The 21,115-nt window shown below is 47.1% G+C and overlaps 1 protein-coding gene and 1 long non-coding RNA gene across 7 annotated transcripts in view; both read left to right on the plus strand.

Moving 5' to 3' along the window:
* LOC311588785 overlaps window positions 1–10,001 on the plus strand; it is a 73,015-nt gene extending 63,014 nt beyond the window's left edge. For both annotated transcript variants that reach the window (XR_014776336.1, XR_014776337.1), the window contains exon 4: window positions 9,860–10,001. This is a non-coding gene — a long non-coding RNA (uncharacterized lncRNA). The remainder of the gene's footprint in view (window positions 1–9,859) is intronic.
* Window positions 10,002–14,610: 4,609 nt separating this feature from the next.
* Window positions 14,611–21,115, plus strand: part of SRGAP3 (SLIT-ROBO Rho GTPase activating protein 3) — a 229,215-nt gene continuing 222,710 nt past the window's right edge. For 3 of the 5 annotated variants that reach the window (XM_084765997.1, XM_084765993.1, XM_084765994.1), the window contains exon 1: window positions 14,611–15,524. In XM_084765997.1, coding sequence (XP_084622123.1) covers window positions 15,458–15,524 — 67 coding nt within the window. In that variant the 5' untranslated portion in view covers window positions 14,611–15,457. The remainder of the gene's footprint in view (window positions 15,525–21,115) is intronic. The other 2 variants (XM_084765996.1, XR_014776192.1) reach the window with 2 other exon arrangements.

A 21,115-nucleotide genomic window follows, 5' to 3' on the forward strand; every position in this document is an offset into this window, starting at 1 on the left:
GAAGCCTCGGAGGCTGAATCTTTCTCAGTCATCACTTAGGGCTGTTGGAGGGGCGGTGGTGCTGGGGAGCTTGGTCTTAGCACTGTGGGATAATGTAGATGGCCTAACCCTCACCGAGTAGACATAAAACTGGACTTAACGTCTGTTCTGAATTATCTCTCTGCTTAAAGAGAACCCAGGAGGGACCCTAACTTGCAAAAGAAATATATTATTCAGCCTGATGCTGATTTCATTTCCTAAAGCGATTGAGTCCAAAAACCATTTTAATTGAATTCAGCCTCTTGACCTGACACTGACTTATTCTCCCTCCTCCTGCCCTTCCAACATTACACAGAAGAGGAGGAGGAGGAAGAGGAGGAGGAGGAGGGGGAAGAGGAGGAGGAGAAGGAAGAGGAGGAGGAGGCGGCGAATCGAATCATTCACATGGATTTATAGGCCCAGCCATTTCCACATTCCATAAAGCTCAGATGACTGGGTAGGAAGCAGCTGCAGTGTTTACCAGAGCCTGGTAAGGCCCCATTACCGCCCCACCTCCGCACGGGGGGCGTGGGCCTCCGAATGGTGTGCAGTGGAGGGAGTAATTGACTCTGCTGCCCTGGCACCTGGTGCTTCTGCCAAATACCTAAGGTCAGCATAGCAAGCAAAACTCTGGTGGTGACGGGGTGCAGAGGCTTTAGTGACCGGGAGGGGGGCGGGCAGGGGAGGGAGGAGAACCAATCAGAGGTCCCGAGGAGGGGATTCATTTGTCGGTATTTGTGCAGTGTGGACATGTTTTCCAACCACTTGGTATGTTATAGGGGAGACAATCACAGACATTGCCCCACCTCCTTACATCCTTAAGATGCTCTGCTAGAGCATTGTCTTAGTTAGCATCTTATTGCTGTGAAGAGACACCATGACCACAGCACCTCTTATAAAGGAAAGCATTTAACTGTGGCTGGCTTACAGTTCAGAGGTTAAGTCCATCATTGTCATGGTGGGAAGCATGGTGGCACACAGGCAGACATTAGGCTGGAGAGGCAGCAGGAAGAGAGAGCAACACTGGACCTGCCTTGAGCATTTGAAACTTCAAAGCCCACCCTCAGTGACACAGACTCACTTATTCCAACAAGGCCACACCTACTCAATCAAGGCCACACCTACTCCATCAAGGCCACGCCTCCTAATAGTTCCACTCCCTGTGAGTCTATGGAGGCCATTTTCTTTCTTTCTTTCTTTTTTTTATTTTTTATTTTGGTTTTTTGAGACAGAGTTTCTCTGTGTAGCCATGGCTGTCCTGGACTCGCTTTGTAGACCAGGCTGGCCTCGAACTTACAGCGATCTGCCTCTGCCTTCTGAGTACTGGGATTAAAGGCATGCGCCACCACACCTGGCTTGGAGGCCATTTTCATTCATACCACCAGAGGAACTAACCTATTACCCACCCCCCCCCCCCACATACACCTCAGCCACATATTCAACTCCTTACAAGAAAACCCAAATGAAAGTTCTGTGATCAAATCTGTTGTGTTTGGAGTGTTCAGTAGCCACCTCGAATGATATCACAGTGGGCAGCACAGGTGCAGGACATTTCCACCACCACACAAAGTTATCTTAGACATTCAGGCCTGGTGGGATATGGGGTGCAGAATCTGGAAACAGTCATTATGTGAATAATGCGATATTAATAAGCTTTGTATGTTATACAATGAAGAAGGCAAAACATGAGATGTGTGCCGGAGTTGTCATTTGGAATGGAAGTGTGGGCATAGCTCTCTGAGAAGAGGACCTCAGCAAAGGTCTCAGGAACATCTACTTGAGCAGCCAATACTTGGAGCATTCCAGAAAAAAAATGTATGCATGTATGTGTGTGTATGATGCATACATACATGTATATGCATGCGTGCATGCATGTATATATATGGATGCAGACCTCAGGGATCAGGAAGGAAAGAGGTATGGGTAGAGGCCCAGCCATGTGGAAGAGTGTGCATTCAATTCCAAGTGGGGGCCACAGCAGAGTGTTATGATTTGCTGCACACACTAGTCTCCTGGTTTAAAAGGCTAATAGGGAGGCAAGTACAGAGGCAGAGAAGCCAGTAGGGAGCTATTGAAGGTGCTCCAGGGAGAGATGGTGAGGTCTTGGTGTCACAAGACAAAGAGGAAGCAGCTAACCCTAGAGGGAGGCCACATCCTGATGGTTGCTCTGTGGGAAGCAGTTTCTCTTTTGAAAAGAAAAGAAAGACATCACCTGCACCTGGAGGAGGAGTCCATTGATGTAACACGTGGAGACAGTGAGGTAGTGCTTTCAAAGCCCTGCCCTTTTCAGAGCAACAACATATATTTTATCTGACTCATCTTTTTTTGTTGTTTTCTTTTCTTTCTTTCTTTCTTTCTTTCTTTCTTTCTTTCTTTCTTTCTTTCTTTCTTTCTATCTATTCTTTTGAGACAGGGTCTTACTGTGTTGTCCTGGCTGGCCTGGAACTTGCTATGTATATCAGGCTGGCCTGGAACTCACAAAGATCCACCTGCTTCAGTGCTGGGATTAAAGGTGTACACTACCATATCCTTCCTGGTTTTTATTTTTTTGAAGACAGGTTCATGTTGACCTTGAACTTCTGACCCTCCTGCTTGCACCTTCCTAGAGCTGGGGTTATAGGTGTGCATCACCACACCTACCCTTATGTGTCTCTGGGGCTCTGGCATAGGCTTACTGCAGGCTAGGTATGCGTTATCTCCACTGAGCCAGGCCTCACCCAGATGTCTTACTGTGAGACCCTGTGTCACCCTGAGCTTTTCCATTATGGTGAATTACTATTGCTGGTTTCCTTGTTATCTTTGGGTCAGTAGGGACAACATCTGCCTGGTTTGTCAGCACCTTTAGCTCAGTATCTACTCCATATTAGGTACTTAAGAGATAGATAATGGTTGAATGTGTGAGTAAATTAATTCATTAAAAAAAATGTCAATTCATACCACTTGGGTTAGCTGCGTTTCCTCCCCAATATTTTTGTTTCCTACACTGTTGAAAGAGTGATTCTTCAGGCTTCCTGTTCCAAGTGCCACACCAAATACCACAGATTGCATGGCTTATATAACAGTACATTTCCTCACAGTTGTAGAGGGTCTAAGTCTGAGACCAGAGAGCATGGTCATGATTTGCGGAGGGCCTCTTCTTGGCTTCCTTCTCATTCTTCTGTTTTGGGGGGGGGGGGAAGGGGAGAGGGAGAGGGACAGGGAGAGAGAGAGGGAGGAAGAGAGGGAGAGAGAGGAGAACAGTTACTCTCTACTGGCTCTTTCTTTTCTTTCAGGGGTACTGGGTCTACCATAATGACTCATCCCATGCCCTCGTAACTTCTTTTAACTCTGATTTCTTCCCACAGGCCCATTTCCAAATCCTGTCATACTTGTGGGGTCAGGACCTCAATGTATGAATAAGGGACACACAAACATTTAACTAGTGCAGGGTGTGTGTGGTGTACACCTGTAACCCTAGCACTGGGGAAGTGGAGAAAGGAGGATAGTAAGTGTGAGGCCAGCCGGAGCGACAGAGTGACACCTTGAGTCAGTTTTTGTTTTCAGATTTCTTTTTTAGTCGTCTGCCATTGTTGACGGTGTTGCTTTATTATCTGAAGAAGGTTCTTTCGATGAAGCCAAAAGGTGGTGTGTGACTACAGATGAGCTGCCACCAGTCTGTCACCTTCAGTCAGACCTCAAGATGTCTTTGTTCTCCTATTTAAAATGAAGGTAGCTCATGAAGTAACGCGTTCCCTTATGGCATTTTCATACATATATATCATTTCACTTTGCTCATCTTTACTTCACCTCTACCCTCTCCTAGCCGCCTCTCCCCTCTGATGACCTTGTCCTCCTCAAATAGCCCTCCTTCCTCTTTCATGCATATGAGAGGAAATGTGATATTTGGCCTTTCTGACACCCATTTATTCTCCCTTGTTCCCCCTCCAGCTCTATTTTATTTTATTTTATTCTAGTTTTAAAAATACAATTTATTAGCTGGGCGTGGTGGCGCACACCTTTAATCCCAACACTCGGGAGGCAGAGGCGGGTGAATCGCTGTGAGTTCGAAGCCAGCCTGGTCTACAAAGTGAGTCCAGGACAGCCAAGGCTAACACAGAGAGACCCTGTCTCGAGAAACAAACAAACAAACAAACAAAAACCCAAAAAAACAAAAACAAAAACAAAAACAAAAAACAATTTATTGATATTACATCCCAGTCAGTTGTTACCCCCTCATTTGTGTCTTCCTGTCCCCACCCTCCCTCCTTCCCTCTTTGGCCCTCCCTTAGACCTCTGATGGGGGTGGGGGGGGCTGTCTGCCCACAGCCTATCAGATCTCCTCTGGATAGGCTGCATCTTCTTCCTCTGTGCTCCCGCATGGCCTCCCCACCAAGGGGAAGTGATTAAATCGGGAGCATCAGGGTTCATGTCAGAGGCAGTCCCCACTCCCCCCACAGGTATATGCCAAAAAGTAATATAGCTAGATTTTGCAATAGGTGTAGAGTATTTTGTCTGCATATAAGTCTGTGCACCACCTGTTTGCAGCACCCACAGAGGCCAGAAGATGGCATCAGATCCCCTGAGACTGGAGTTACAGACTGTTGGGAGCTGCCATGTGGCTGCTATAATCAAGCCAGGGTCCTCTGCAAGAGCAGTCAAGGCCCTTAGGCACTAGGCCGTCCTACCAGCCCCAGAATGTAGTCTCAGTGAGGGACAAAAGCCAGATTACAGGGCATGGTTTGAGGGATGTGGGAGAGGGCAGCCAACCATCAGTGGACAGGCTCTCCGTTGAGATTGCAGACTCTAGAAGTCTCTACAAGGGTAGGTCACTTTTTCCTTCCAAGCAGGCTGATCAAGAAAGACAGGAAGAGGGGACAATTCCAGCCTTTTCTCAATAACTGTCAGAGACACATTTCCTCCCCTGGGGACCATGAGGGCTGGGGGACTGGGTGTGCTTGCATAGGTAAGATCTCAAACACAATGGGTACCACAATCCGAATGCCTCATCTTCTTTGGAAGGGTGCGAAGTCTGCTGGCCATGAAGTGAAAAGCTCCTGTGTTTACATGCCTGTCCCTCTGTTCCTCAGGATCAGGACTCTGAAGCCATCTGTGAATCACTGTCCCTGGGGCTGTCAGTCCTTAGATGGTAAAGGAGGACATCTGGGCTGCATAATGGAACATGCTCTTCTTGGAAAGGCATAGGACTTCTGCGGCATCCCTTAGATGCTACCACACGCTCTACGTCAGCTCCTCATGGCCGAGAGATGAATTTCCTTCTCTCCTTTTGCTCCTTTTCTTTCCTTTCCTCTCTTCTTCTTCCTTCCCGTCTTACCTTCCCCCTCTCTGTCTCTCTCTCTGTCTCTCTCTCTCATTTCTGTTTGAGACTGAGTTTCACTGTGGAACTCACTAAGTGACCAGGCTGGCCATAGAGTCATATAGACCCCCCTCCTTTCCTTTCTTGAGGCAGAGTCTCATTTACCTCATACTGGCCTCAAACTCAGTCAAAGATGACCTGGACTTTCCCATTCTCCTACATCTATGTCCCAGTGCTGGGATTAGTGGCATGTCCCGCCACTTCTGGTTTGTACAGTGCTGGGGATGGAAGTTGGAGCTTTGGGCACAGAAGGCAAGCACTCTACCAACTGAGCCACGTTGTCCGCAGCCCACCTGCCTTTTCTTCAGGCAACAGAACTCATGCCAGAGCATGCTCCCAGGCCTGCCAGTTTCTTAAGCGTGTCCAGCGGTCTGTCAGCAGGTCCTGGTGTGTGTAGGGACAGGATACCGATGTGGGGTCAGATGGGCTGAATTCCTCCTGCCTCTCCCCTGTGTTAGCTATGGATTGCCTGCACCTTTATTTCCTCATCTGTAAAGTGAGAGCAGTCTAACCTACGGGCCTGATGAAAGTTGTGGCTTTGGATGAGAAGGTGCTTTATGTCAGATGATGCCATGCCACTTCTGCTACGTGTCTATCCTGCATGTCCCAAAGTGATTCTTAGCAGACAAGATGTTGATTTTTAAAAAAGATTTATTAATTATTATTATTACAATGATGATGATGATGTATACAGTGCTCTGCCTGCATGTACACCCGCAGGCCAGAAGAGAGCATCAGATCACATTATAGATGGTTGTAAGCTACCATGTGGTTCCTGGGAATTGAACTCAGGACCTCTGGAAGAGCAGTCAGTGCTCTTAATCTCTGAGCCATTTCTCCAGGCCCCAAGATGTTGATTTTTACACATCCTTTTCCTTCTGGAATGGCACCTCCATCCTCTTTAGGGAACTTACCCTACCTCTGGAGCCAAGTTCACTGTTTGGGGCATCTGTATCCCATAGCCTCAAGCCAAGCTTACTGTGTTCCTACTTCTCATCCATGATAGCCATGGCTCAGGGTTAGGCTGTGCTAGTTGACCATTCCCAGGATATTTGCAGGAATTTTTGGGGAAAACTGTCTTTATTGCTGGGATTGCCTGGCTGAGAGAACTTGGAGCTGCTGGGGGTCCCTTTACCATTTCATGGGGAGAACCTGCTATCCTACAGGAAGGCAAGATGGAGAGTTAGAGGAAGACAGTGTCCTGTTGGTTCTGTTGAAGCACCTGGATCTAGCTACGCCTGACAGATGCTGGTCATGAGTGAAGTGTGTAGCATCTGTATGTAGGTCCCTTTCTGTGGACTGTCAATCACAGCCTTTATTGACTTTTCCTCTAGGCTGCTGGTGTTTTTCTCATACATAGACTTGAAAATTTGATTTTTTAAAAAAGATTTATTTATTTATCATATACACAGTGTTTTTGTCTGCATGTACACCAGAAGAGGGCCTCAGATCTTATTATAGATGGTTATGAGCCAACATGTGGTTGCTGGGAATTGAACTCAGGACCTTTGGAAGAGCAGCAAGTGCTCTTAACCTCTGAGCCATCTCTCCAGCCCTTGATTTGTTTAATACTGAGGTAAAGTACATATTATAGAAAATTGGAGCTGGAGAGGTGGCTCAGAGGTTAAGTGCACTGTCTGCTCTTCCAGAGGTCCTGAGTTCAATTCCCAGCAACCACATGGTGGCTCACAACCACCTATACCCTCCTCTGGCATGCAAGTGTACATGGAGCTAGAACTTCATATACATAAATAAAAATTTAATAATATTTAAAAAGAAAGAAAGAAAGAAAAGTAACCACAAAGGCTGGAGTGCTAGCGCAGAGGTTAAGAGTACTGGCTGCTTTTTGCCGAGGACCTAAGTCCAATTCCCAGCACCCACATGGTGGCTCATGGGACCTGACATACTAGCATGGCCTCCATGGTAGCAGGTACACATACAGTACACAGACATGCATGTAGGCAAAACACCCACAGACAAAATAAAATGAAAATGAAAATAAAAAACAGCCATATTGAAATATGGAATCAAAGGACACTTAGCATATTTATAGAGTGATAACCTGTAGGCATAAGGTTATTGTGTAATTTAAATGCTGATTTCTGTACCCTCCCCCCATATCTGGTTGTAATCCTTGTTCTGAGAATCTCCTATCTCAATGTTGTGTAAACGGTGCTCCCCAATTGTCCTCTGGTATGCCAATAAAGCAGCTTACAGCCAGTGGCTGAGCAGGGGAGAGAATAGGGCTGGACTTCCTGCCAGCGAGGGGAGGAGGAGTTAGAAGAGGAACTAGGGGATTCAGTCACAAGAGGGAGGTGAAGGTAACATCAGAAAGGAGCTGGAACAGGGGAAGCTACAAAGTGCAAGTATCTCTGGGATGTATGCTGGGAGGAAACCAGGTTAGTTTAGAGGGTTAAGAATAGATTAAGAGGGCTAAAGAGATGGCTCAGTGGTTAAGAGGCACTGTCTGCTCTTCCAGAAGGCCTGGGTTCAATTCCCAGCAACCACGTGGTGGCTTACAACCATCTATAATGTGATCTGCTGCCCTCTTGTGGCATGCAGGTATACTTCAGATAGGGCATTCATATACATAAAATAAATAAACCTTTTAAAAAAAAGAGTAGGGCTGGGCATGGTGGGGCATGCTAATCTCAGCATTTGGGAGGCAAAGGCAGGTGAATCTCTGTGAGTTCGAGGCCAGCCTGGTCTACAAAGTGAGTCCAGGACAGCCAGGTATACACAGAGAAACCCTGTCCTGGGGGGAGGGGGAAAGAAAAAGAAAGAAAGAAAAGAGTAGATTAAGAATTGCTCAATTCTTGTGCTGTGAAGATTCTTAAAATAATATGAGTCTCAATTATTTGGGTGATAGCTGGGTGAAGAGAGAAACTGAGAAACAAACACAGTTTTATAAAAATAACTTTAACAGTAACCGTATGCTTACTTCCAAAACCTGTCATCACCAAACAGACCCCAATCCTCCAATATTTCATATAAAAACATCTTTTATATCGTGACCTTTTGTGTCTGTTTTCTTTCATATAACACAATGCTTTTAAGATTAATTTCTACTAAGCCACATATCAATACTTCTTTTTTTAAACAGTTGAATAATATCCTGTTATTCAAATATACTGTTGTTTTGTTAATCTATATTTTGTTGTGGATGTGGTAGTTTGAATATAATTGGTCCCCATAGGTCTGTAGAGAGTGGCACCACTAGGAGATGTGGCCTTGTTGGAGAAAGTGTGTTCCTGGGCATGGGCTTTGAAATCTTATATATGCTCAAGCCACACCCACAAGGACAATCTCTCTGCTCCTTCAGCACCATGTCTGCCTGGACGCTGCCATGTTTTCCGCCATGATGATAATGCACTGAACCTCTGAAACTGTAAGCCAGCCCCAGTTAAATGTTTGCCTTTATAAGAGTTGCTGTGGCCGGGCGTGGTGGCGCACGCCTTTAATCGCAGCACTTGGAAGGCAGAGGCAGGTGGATTGCTGTGAGTTCGAGACCGGCCTGCTCTACAAAGGGAGTCCAGGACAGCCAAGGCTACACAGAGAAACCCTGTCTCAAAAAAAAAAAAAAAAAAAAAAAAGTTCCTGTGGTCATGGTGTCTCTTCACAGCAATGAAACTGTAACTAAGACAGTGACATTAAGGTTTTTTTGTTTTTTTTTAAACCTTTAATGATTGTTAATAGTGCTGCTAAGAACATTTGGTATATGTATTTGTTAGAATTGTTTTTGTTGTTGTTGCTTTGTTTTTGGTTTTTTGAGGCAGAGTTTCTCTGTGTAATAGACCTGGGTGTCTTTGTAGACCAGGCTGATCTCAAAGTCACAGAAATTTGCCTGCCTCTGCCTCCCGAGTGCTGGGATTAAAGGCATGTGGCACCACACCTGATTATTTGTTAGACTTGTATACTGGGAGATTTGTATGTTTCTAAAAAAGATTTGTTCATTTTTATTTTATGTGTATATCTCAGGAGGCCAGAAGAAGAAATTGAACCTGTTAAAATTGGAATTACAGACAGTTGTGAGCCCCCATGGTGGCACAGAGAACCAACTTTGGATCCTCTGGAAGAGCAGCAAGTGCTCTTAACTGATGAGCTAACTCTCCAGCCCTTAAATTCCTATGGTTTTGCCTGCTGCAGGAATTAACCATTGGTTTGTGATGGGCATTGTAAATGCTGAGTCTCAGTTTGTCATTTATCTTTGACTTAGCTTGTAGAATTTACATTTTTCTTTATTTCTGAGAAGTTCATGCATATGCATAATGAAATACGATCATGTCTGCCTCCTACCTATTCCCCAACACACCCTCCTCCTCATACTTTCCCCTTTCTTTTCTTGTCAACAACTTCTTCCTCCTTCTTAATACAGCCCACTTGGTCCTGTTAGTGCTGCCCATATAGGTAAGGTCATACGCCATCCTCTGGAGCACAGAGATCTCCTCAGCAGTAACATTCTCTCTTATTTTATTTTTTTCTATTTAGCAGTAACACTCTCAAGAAAGAACGATTCTCTGGCTGGAGAGATGGCTCAGTGGCTAAGAGCATTGCCTGCTCTTCAAAGGACCCAGGTTCAATTCCCAGCACCCACATGGCAGCTCACAACTGTCTGTAGCTCCAAGATCTGACACCCTCACATCAATGTTCATGAATTAAAATTAAATAAAATATTTAAAAAAAAAAAAGAAAGAAAGAATGATTTTCCTCCCTGTCAAAGCTACCAGCAGCAGAAAGCACCTCAGAACAGGGCAGAGCCTGGAGATCACCTGCCCCTCCTATGTCAGAGTTTTGGCCGGCTTGACCTTGCTCAGGCCTTGTGCAGGTAGGCAGCTGTGAGTTCCTGACATGGCCTCCCTGTCATGTCGAGAATACCACATTTCATAGCACTCCTCCCCAGGCCTTTTCTTCCGTGATGCTTCCTAACTTGGTGGGGCTTATGGTGGCTTTGCCAGGCAGAATTTTGAAACAAATAGCTCTAGAATTAAATTTATCTGACTTTTCTGGCTTTTGGGCTTTGTGATACAGTTTGAAAGACCAACCTTATACTTAGCTTATAAAATAATCCTCTTATCCATGTTTCTACTTATCTACCCACTTTCTATCAGCAAGACAGATTTAAATCAGCCTTCTCTGCTCCCAGGGCTACTGGAGGACCAAGTAAGACATGAAGTCAAAGAACTTTCTAGAATAATGTAATATAAGGCATGTTGTCATGTGTGTATATGTGTGTGCGCACACACACACAGACACAGACATACACACACACAGACATACACACACACACACACACACACACACACACACACACACAAACATACTGGGGAATTGAACCCAGGGCCTGCAAGTGCAAAGCACTCCACCACTGAGCTACACCCACAATCCCACAGTCCCACAGTCCCACAGTCCCAGCATTACCAACTGGCTGAGTTATGCTGCTTCTTTAGAGCCAAGATTGCAGGCCAGGATTCTTCTTTGAACTGGCTGGGGATGCATTAGTTGGTAGCAGTGTGGAAAAATGTCACAAAAATTAGTCATCTTGAGCCAGGGGGCAGGGAGTGTTTCTAGTTGACAAGAAAAATAAAATTGCCTTGAACCAAAAACTATTCTGGCCACTTTTCCTTCAAATAAAGCACCCATCACCTTCTTTCTCCTTTTTTTTTTCCTACCAGGAAAAAAAACCAGTCTGGTGAGTTTTGTATTATTCGGCTGTGATTGTAATTTAAGCCACACCAACAGCCATTTGTGTTGTTTCCCTTGTATTTTTAACCACCAATTTGTTTCATGGAAAACTTCACTTGAAGTGATTAGGACAAACAAAATCATAGAAGGAAAAGCAATGTAAAGACCTGATAGCCATTATTATGATCACGATCCTCTTTCAGTTAATTCCTGGGCGTCGTGGTGATATTGGTCAGATCTGCATTTCACTGAGTTTCAAAATTACTATATAGTTGTACGTTCCTGGGCAAATTGCTTCTCTGCTCTGTGCCTAGGTTTCCCCAACTTGAAAACAAGGATGTTTACAGCACCAGACCTAATGAGTTACAGGAGGGACCCATCGCTATAAAATGTATTGGCGTAGTTGGGCTTTCCTCTGGTCAGAGGGAGGCCTTGATAAAAAAGTAATTTGTATGGCCTGGAGAGATGGCCCAGTGGTTAAGAGCCCTGGGACCTAAGCTCAATTCTCAGAACCCACATGACTGCTCACAACTGTCTGTAACTCCAGTTCCAGGGAAGCTGACATCCTAACACAGACCTATATGTAGGCAAAATGCACATAAAATGAAAGTAAATAGACCACTTTTTAAAAGTAACTTTGGGGGGCTGGAGGGATGGCACACACAGTGGTTAAGAGTGCTGGCTGCTCTCACAGAGAATCCAGGTTCGGTTCCTGGTACCGACATGGTGGCCCATAACTCCAGTTCTAAGGAATTGACACCTCTTTTGGCCTTCTTGGGCAACATGCATGTAAATGCCACAATACATAAATGCAGGCAAAGACACACACACACACACACACACACACACACACACACACACACACACAATCTCGTATAATTCAGGAATATCTAAAATACTTCAGAAACTAAGCCGAGGGAAATAAGTTGGGGGGCGGGGGACACAGATCAAATCACATGGTCCTGCCTCTTTTCAGTTACAAATTTATCTGGGGGAGAATCTGGGTTCTGTTACTGCCCTGTGAAGAGTAAACACTGGCAACAGCAATGGGCTCCATTCAACAGAGAACAATGGGCATTTGGAGGGGGTTGTTGCAGAAGGGCAGCTGAGGGACCCCAGACCCCCGGGGAGCTGTGGGGAAGGGTGGAAGGGACAAGATGTGGCCACAGTGCCAGGGGCCCTGCCGAGGCTCCTCTTCCCAGGAGCAGATGACAATATAGGTTCATCAATAGGTGGCCTTTCCTTCTTCCCTCTCCTCTTTTCTTCCTGCTTTTGTCCTGAGTGTCTGCGAAGCCCCCCAGCTCTGATGCTTGGCCTTCTTGGGGTAGTCTCCACGGGATTGTCATTGGATAGAGGAGAACATTGAAGTTCTGAGAAGGTGTGGAGGCCACTTAATGACCCCCAACATGGCTGGGATGTGGCGGAGCCAGACTGTAAGTCACCATCCTTACAGAGAAACCCTGTCCTTGCTGTTTAATGGGAGTTTTCTGACACAAATTGTCTTCTGGCTTCTTGGGACGTTCCCATGGATCGGGGCCCTGTGTGAATCGCTGACATGTACGTGTGGCTTAAATTTTTTCCTCATGGTTACAACTGCCATTTACTGGGTTCCTGCTCCCAGGGGGCACAGAGGGCAGCCGGGGCCACCTGCTCCTGTGTATAGGCTTCAGGCTCACAGAAGAGACAGGAAGGAAGCTGGCTAGTTGCTCATTTGCATTCCAGGGCACAGTGCACTAACTCCACTTTTCTTAGGTTCTAGGCTCGGGGCAGAGAGGCTAATCTCTGAGCACATCTTCCTCTAATGACGCTTGTGACTTCTGCATAGCAGAGGGCTTACACGTCCCTGGGAAGGCTGAGGCAGGAGGATGTGGGCTGGAGCATCTGCTCTTATGACCTCTGTGACCTCTTGTCTCTGTGTCGGGAGCTATAATAAGCTGATGACTCACCAGGTGGACTCTGCTCAGGCAGATCCTGTGCGGTCCCCTCAGCAGCCTGGGGTGCTCACTCACTGCTCGCTCACTCAGTGGGAAAACCCTGTCCCACTTTGTCCACCTTTCCAGGCCCATTCTAGCTGTACTCTTCCCTCGAGGTTCCCTTAGGGGCTGATGAGAGTTAACCTCCTCATTTCTAAACCTAAGCCAAGTCACACACTGGATCACTCCAGAAAGACAAGTAGAAGGTGGTAGCTATTTTAAGGAGGTGGTAGAAGTTTCTCTCAGGGAACTCCTGGGGGACAAGACACTCTTAAGGATAGTTTATTGTTGAACTCCAGTGGTCAGCAATCCTATATAGTGCTTGATTCCGGTTTGACAAGTGACACTGGACTATCTGAAGGGTGTCCACGTCAGTGGGAATTGCTGGAGACTCCTACTGAGTCTGTACTACTGGTGGATCCTGTTGTCGGCGTTGGAAACCTGATGACTGTGGTAACTCATTTCCCACCATCTAGATCTGCGCTCTGTCACCTATAAGAGGACACTTACTTTGGGGCTTATATGGAATGTACCACCTAGGATACTTGGGTAACCTTGATTGCTACTATTTATAGGGGGTGTACCATGTGCCCAGGTACTGGGCCAAAGTTAGTTTCTGTTCTTACTCACTCCCCGAAAAACCTCCTTACATTCACAATACTGTGTGCTATGCAATACTTTTAATTCTCCTTAGCACTTGTCTTTTTTGTTTGTTTATTTGTTTATTTTTACCACATTCTATTGTTCACTGTGTAGTTCAATTCCGGTCTTCCCGTGGTATGGAGCCTCTTGTCTTTTATAACTCCAGTGGGCCCTTGAGTAAGCTTTTGGTATGTATTTGCTAAAGTGTACATGAAAGCCAGGCTGCGGTGGTACATGCTTTTGACCCTAGCACTTGGGAGGCAGAGGCAGGCGGATCTCTGTGAGTTCGAGGCCAGCCTGGTCTATAGAGGGAGTTCCAGGACAGCCATGGCTATGCAGAGAAACCCTGTCTTGAAAAACTCTTAAGAAAAAAAAAAAGAAAGAAAGAAAAAAAAGAAAGAAAGAAAGAAAAAGAAAAAGAGAAAAAAGAAAAAAAAGAAAGTGTAGACCAAGAGCCTCCAAAGAGGGTTCATTTTACTGGTAAATAAACTGAGGCAAGGGGAGGCAGAATTGCCAGCTACTGCCTCAGAGCCTGGGTGTGGCCCTGCCACCCCCCCACCTTTGCAAAACTGAAACCTCTGGAATTGCTCCTGTTCTCAAGTAATTCCTTCAAAATTCTCAGTACCTTTCCCTGGGTGCCATCTGCCAGGGTCCCAGGCAGAGTGACATCTTGCCATACAGCTGACGTTTTGAGGGCTTGAATTGATCTTCACCATGCAAAGAAAAGAATCTTCCAGCGTTTGTTAGAAAAATCTCCAGCCCAACTACTCCTCCCTGGAGTTTGCAGGAGCCTCCGAGGCCTTCCTAACCTGATTTTCCCCCCTCCTGCCGCCTCCTGCTGCCTTCCCTTTTGTGCGCATTTCTTCCCTTTTTCCTTGCAGGCAGTTTAGCTCTCCTGTAGGCTACAATGTGTCAGTTGTTATAAAATCCGGGAGGCGGAGTCTAGTGACGAGGGCGGTAGGGGAAAGCTCCGCCAGCCCTGTAGGGTGGTGAGCAGTCCAGCCCTGGGTCCAGCGGAGCTAAGACGCTACAGCCGGAAAACTTCCATCTCCCTCTCCTGGCTTTGATCCTCACCGGACAGCAGACTCGAGGCGCCGACCGACCGGAGGGAGGATGAGAGATGACCGGTCCTTTGGCAACCTGACCATCTCCTTCGCAGAGCCTTCCAAAGTGAACCGGAGGCTAGCCACACGACCCAGGAGGCGCCGTGCCTCTTGTGGATGTGTGTGTATGAGTGAGCAAGCGGGTGTGTGTGTGTGTGAGTGAGGGTGTGTGTGTATGTGTGTGTGCGCGCGCGTGCGCGCGTGTGTGTGTGTGTATGCGCGCGCTTGTAGTGTGGATGGGTGTGTGCACAGCACAATTGCGTGGAAGCGTGTCTGAGTGAGTGTGTGTGTGTGTGTGTGCGCGTGCATGTGTGTTCTACTTGTATGTGTGTGTGCATGTGTGTGCACGCGCACAAGGGTGCCCTTGGCTGCTATTATTATTATTATTACTTTGGAAGAAAAATCCTGGAAATCTGGGGCAGGTTATGGTACTCCCAGGGTGATTTCTTCTTTTGCAAGAGGAGCTGACCAGAGCGAGCCACTAGAGCCATTTCCCTGCCAGCAGAGAGCATTTTCCTCCTAGAAGAAGGATTTCTACCCCTGCTCTGCAGCCAAGTGAAAGAGATTAGCCCCCCAGACCTGTGAAATCGACCATTGCTGTGTGACTACCCAGGCTCGGGAGAGGACTTGGAAAGAAAAGAAGAAATAAATCAAACAGCCTGTCAGTTCTTCTGCCACGTCGGAAGATGTCATCTCAAACTAAGTTCAAGAAAGACAAAGAGATCATTGCCGAATATGAAGCCCAAATAAAAGGTGAGCTGCGGGCTGGGGGACCTGCCTCCTCTCCGTTCCCTTGTCTCCCCCCTTTCCTGTCTCCCCCTTTGCTTCCCTACCCTGGTGGAAGTTGCTAGGCAGCAATGATCTTATTGTAAGGGGGAACAGTGGCAGCTGCACAAGTCCGGACTGGCTCCTGCTGCAGATAGTGCCTGGGCTGGGAGCGTGAATTACAGAAAGGGCAGAAATCTCTGCATTGCAGGTGTGTGAGGAAGGGACTTTGAGAGTGTCGCCGGTACTCCATCATCGTGGCAGTGACATGTCACGCTAAGGCCATTTTGACAGTCAAGATCTCCTCCCCCTCACTACCACTGTGAAAGACTTTTGCTATTTATGTATATATTTTCTGATCTGTTCTCCCCACCCCTTCTTTTGGCTTTTGTGGGTGGTTGGGTGGTTTTTTTTTTTTCCCCTCTGCTGCCTTCTCTGGGCTGAAATTCAAATGCACGAGTATGGGCTGCAGGGGGCACAGCATCCTTAAGTAGCCCTTCTTTGTCGCCTCCTTGCCTGGTCTGAGTTGCCATGGATTAACTGTTATGGGACATATCGATCCAGACTAATGCAGGCATTGAGAGAGAGAGAGAGAGAGAGAGAGAGAGAGAGAGAGAGAGAGAGAGAGGGAGAGAGAGAGAATTCAGTGCAGAAAATGTATTACCTTCCAGTCCTTCCGTGCACTGGTGTTTCGGGTCATCAGCTTTGGTTCAAAGCCTGCACCTCAGTATACAATTTGGACTTGGTAGGTGCTGCCTGGCTGCTATGGTTCTGGGGAAAGTCTGCCTGCTGGGAGAGCCCAATGACCTTTGGGTGCTGGTTCCAGATTGGGTGGCATAGAACCTACACACTCCGTGCAGAAGCCGCTCCCTAAATCCATGCTAGCTGAGTGGAGGAGAAGGGCTGCAGCCCTACAGCTAAATGCAGGCAGGCAGCACCCGCCCTCAGGCCAGATGGTGGGCTTCTCTCACCCTCACGCTTTCTAAGCACAGCTTTAGCGGGGAATGCTGACGGCTCCTTTGCCCTGCTTGCCCTTTGCAGAGCCTGCGCCCTGAGAGGAGTCCCGGCTCCCACTCCAAGCACCCATTTTCTTTCTGGTCCTTGGTTCTCCTTGCTGCGACACAGGGCGTGTTGTGGTCTCACAGGGAGTGGGGAAACTGCATCTTCAGTGGGTGTGGAGGCCTGGCTTTGAGGCTGTCAAGCAGCTTTGAGGTTCTAGTTAGCTGATCATGCCCCGCCTGTTTCTGCTGCTGCCTGAGGGCTCCACGCCCCAGGAAGTCAGTGGCCTCCAGCTGCCTACCTGTCCTGTCCAGGGCTGCTTTCTACCTTCAGATACCTAAGGAAGCTTTGGGAGGAAAATAGGCCTGGGGTAGGGGTGGGAGTGGGGGTGGGGCTCTGTGTTTTTCTTATCTTAGTTTTGGGCCCTCGCCCCCCTCCTTAGGGTTTAGCTTAGTGTCAGAAACAGTGACTTAGATGTGTGGGCCTTGCTGACAATTGAGAAACATGCCCTTTACCTGTGGCTGGAGACTGGGATTCACTCTACTGCTCAGAATAAAAACCAATTTTTAATTTTGTATATCTTTGCTTAATTTTGTATATTTTTAAATTTTGTGTAATTTTGTGTATATATACATAGAACTTTAAAAAGCTTGACTTTTTTTTTTAATGGAAAGTTCTATAAAAATGTTATGACAGATAAGAGAAGGGGACTGTTTGGACAGTTGGTCTGGGTAGGAAATCTGCTTATGTCCTCTTTAAAGGGTTGCTCCCAGCAGGCCAGTCAACCTTTCCTGAGGATCCATGAAGCGTCAATTGCTCCAGCTAATTCACTTCCTTTTCACCTCTCACCTTTATTTTAACGACCAACCAGCAAATACAAGGCAATGATAATGGCTTTCTTTCTTCAGGAAACTGGTCCAAAAGATCTGGGCTCTTCTAGACTCTGGTTAGTTTAAGAAATTTCCCCCTCTATAGTTGACATCCATAAGATTTAGATCACATAACTGCTGTACCTGAAGCCCTTTGAAATCTTTTCTTTCAGTGTTTTCTGTTTTGTTGGTCTGGCACGTAGCTTGATGGTAGAGCACTTGCCTAGCGTGTTCCAGGCCCTGGGTTCCATCCACAGCCTTGTTTGTTAATCACTCTTGTAAGAGGTGATGTGCCTGGGATGCTCAGTTCCAGACCTCACTGCTCTTGGTCCACATGGTGCACAAAAGGGTCAGTGTGAGCCCAGGTTCCGAGATAAGAGGCTGAGGCCTGGCAGTGTTCAATGACTTACCCAAGGTCGCAAGGCCGGAATCTTCCCAGGCTTAGAGTCCCTGGCACATTGTCTGGCTGACACAGCCCCCTGAAGGATTGATGTCAGTAGCAGATGGCAGTGTTGTGCTGGGGACTGGCTGCCTCTTGATGGCGTCCCATTGTTTTCTCTCTTAACTTTCTTCCCTCAACCTTTGTGGCTGTCTCTGAGGAATGTTTGACCAACGAGCAAAAGTAATGCTTTGTGCCAGTTACTCTCTTTCTGGCCTTTGGCCAGGTTGGTGCACACAGTCTACCTCATTAGACAGATCTCAGAGACTGAATTCTGTGAGGGGAACTTCTGGTTTTTCAGAACGCTGTTCAGTTTCACTGACTTAACAAAGAATGTATCCTTTACACGGATACAGTAGCATTTCCAAGCCTTCTCTTGCCTCCCAGACATCTGAATCTGATTGTGTACCTGAGTTCCTGTGTTCCAGGGAAAAATCCAGCATCCTCTGGGCCCACATACTTGGTGCTTGTACAGTTGTTGTGGCTCACGGCACGGCACACGCACACACACACACACACACACACACACACACACACACACACACTTTTTTTTTGATGGCATCACCCACCTATTGGTTTTATAGTTTTTTTCTTCTTGGAGACTTCTCACAACAGGACAGACACTTCTGTGTGACTGCCCACTCATTGGGGCCAGGGAGACTCTGGTTGTGCCCCTGATTGTACTTAACCGTATTTGCTTTGGTAACACGACCTCCTACTACTGTTTTCTGTCTTTGTTGTTTCACTTGTTTATTTGGGGGCTCTAGGGTGGGCTTCTCATGTACCCTAAGATAGTCCTGTACTATGTAGCCAAGAATGCTTTTGAACTCATGATCTTCCTGTCTCCATCCCCCTCCTGAGTACTGGGATTACAGGCACGCATCGCCATGCTGGGTTTATACCATGCTGGGGGTCGATCCTAGGGCTTCCTACATGGTAAGCGAATCACTCTGCCAACGAATGGAGCCACCCCCTAGCCCTTCACTCTCAGACCTGCTTCCTGGCTTGCAAATCCCAATGTGTTGGGTGCTTGCAAGGGAGAATGAAGATGGCTCGTGGCAGAGGGCACATCTTACTGACAGGAGTAGAGGATGGCTCATGGCAGAGGGTACATCTTACTGACAGCAGTAGAAGCGGTGGTGACAATCATGATAGACCTGAGGGCACACGTCCTGTCCAAACGCACAGCCATACTTGATTTTGTTGTTGTTGTTTTTGTTTGTTTGAGACAGGGTTTCTCTGTGTAGTCTTGGCTGTCCTGGACTCACTCTGTAGACTCACAGAGATCTGCCTGCCTCTGCCTCCCAAGTGCTGGGATGATAGGTGTGCGCCACCACATCCGGCCTGCACGTTCATACTTGAGTGCAACTATTTGTTGCTGCCTTTAAGTCCGCCCACATCTCTCAAGTTTTTCACAGGTGCTGGAAACTTGCAGGAGAGCTTCAAGTTTAAAGAGGTTCTCTAAAGGTGGCAGAAAGGTAGCAACCCCCCGCCCCATGATGCTGCTTGTCCTACTTCTACCAATATATCCCAGGTGTCACCTTAGCTCCTTGCGCACTACTGACACCACACGTGTTGTTACGTTTCTCTGCTGCCCTAGGCTAGGGGTCTTGTCGGAAACGTGATGAATTTGACCTGACTCCAAATGGACATTACTTCCCGTTCTAGGCGCTTCTAAGTGTCCCTTTCCAATCTGTTCGCAAACCTTGCCTGAGAGTGACATTACATTCTCTAGCCGGAAACTGGCAGGCTGTCACTTGTTCCTTTTTTTTTTAAAATCAGAACATTGGCCTGTCTCCAGCGTCTTGGCATCCCTGCTGCCCTCCGCAGTTCCCTTGAAGATCACTGATAGCATTTGGGGTGCTTATCTGCTGAGTTTTCCACACCCCAGGCTCTAATTGCTCTCTCTCACTGTTGACATAATGGTCTCTTCCACATTCACTCACCAGCTTCCTGTTGCCATTTCAGCCTGATAGAAAACTGAGAAAGGGGATAACCATTGAGATGTAATAAGAATAAATTAATAAAATAAAATTTAAAAATTAAAAAAAGAAAAGAAAACGGAGACAATTGACTTTAGGAGCATTCCTATTTATTTTAGGCCAACTTGTTTAGTAGCCAAAGTGAAAAAATTGGGGAAAGCAGAGCTGGTCTAGAGATAAAGCACACAGTAGGAGCCTATGTTCACATAGTCATCCAACAAACATTGATTATCTACTTTGTCCTCAAGCCTTGTATAGAGTTTCATGAGAGATTAAGAAGTATCCTTTGAAAATGACAGGAAAATAAGAAAGCATCAAAAGGCCCCAAGGTACAGCTTTGCAGCCGAGGGTCAGAATGAACTCAGCCTTGCAGAGAGCATCCTACACACGCCCTAGGATGATCACAGAGTCTCAGTAGGGTCTCCCCTGCTCTCCCCCCCCCCCCCCCGAGCATTAAAGCGGGATAAACGAAGGGAAGCACACTGGATGGGGGAACAGTGGGGAGTAGTGGGGACTGTGGCCCAAGGGCTGCCCCTCCATCTTGTCATGGCTGGCTGGAGGGTGAGCCCTGCCTGGGCAGTTCTCCCACTGCTGGGAGCAAAGCTGAACTGAAACCAGATCTCTTGGTTGTTTAAATGGTGGCCCAACTTTTACAAATTCTACCCCTTCTAACCAGGCACATTGGTGAAATAGGGCCGAGGCAGCCCATTTGGCTACCAGCTTACAACTCGTGGCCTTTGAACTGAAGTCCATAAAAACCCTAGGAGTGGAGACTCAGCCGTCTTTCTTTTTTATCTTTGTCATATTTTTCTAAGATAGACTTGTGGTCACAGCTATACTAGAACCACCCCCCCCCCTCCGACAATCCTTCACACTCCTCTTCTACACCAAACTCCTCCCTGCCCACGCCTTGGCTCTCCTTCTAATGCCCCCACCATATCTGTCCAACCCCCACCACCCTCCAGAGTCTACCCAGACGGTCATTCTCTACACACGATGCCTTCCCAGATCTCCCAGGCAGCATGAGCAGTCCCCTCCATTGGCCTCTCTCCCCTGAGCATTATTACCAAAACCTACTCTTTAGACCCTCATCCATGAACTCCCAAGGGCAAAAAATGCAGGTAGCCATCTTTGTTTCTTCAGTGTGCCTGCCTTTAGTTGAGGGTGGCTGAGGAGCACTTCCTTCGCCACCTCCCTTGGCCTGGACTGCTGCGGCACAACACGCTGGCTGCATGCCTTTTACCTCTTTCTCCCAGTTCAGGTGGCTGGCAATTCCAAGATTAAGGTGCC

Source organism: Acomys minous (assembly GCF_964271855.1).
Source record: "Acomys minous genome assembly, chromosome: 17".
NCBI lineage: Eukaryota > Metazoa > Chordata > Mammalia > Rodentia > Muridae > Acomys > Acomys minous.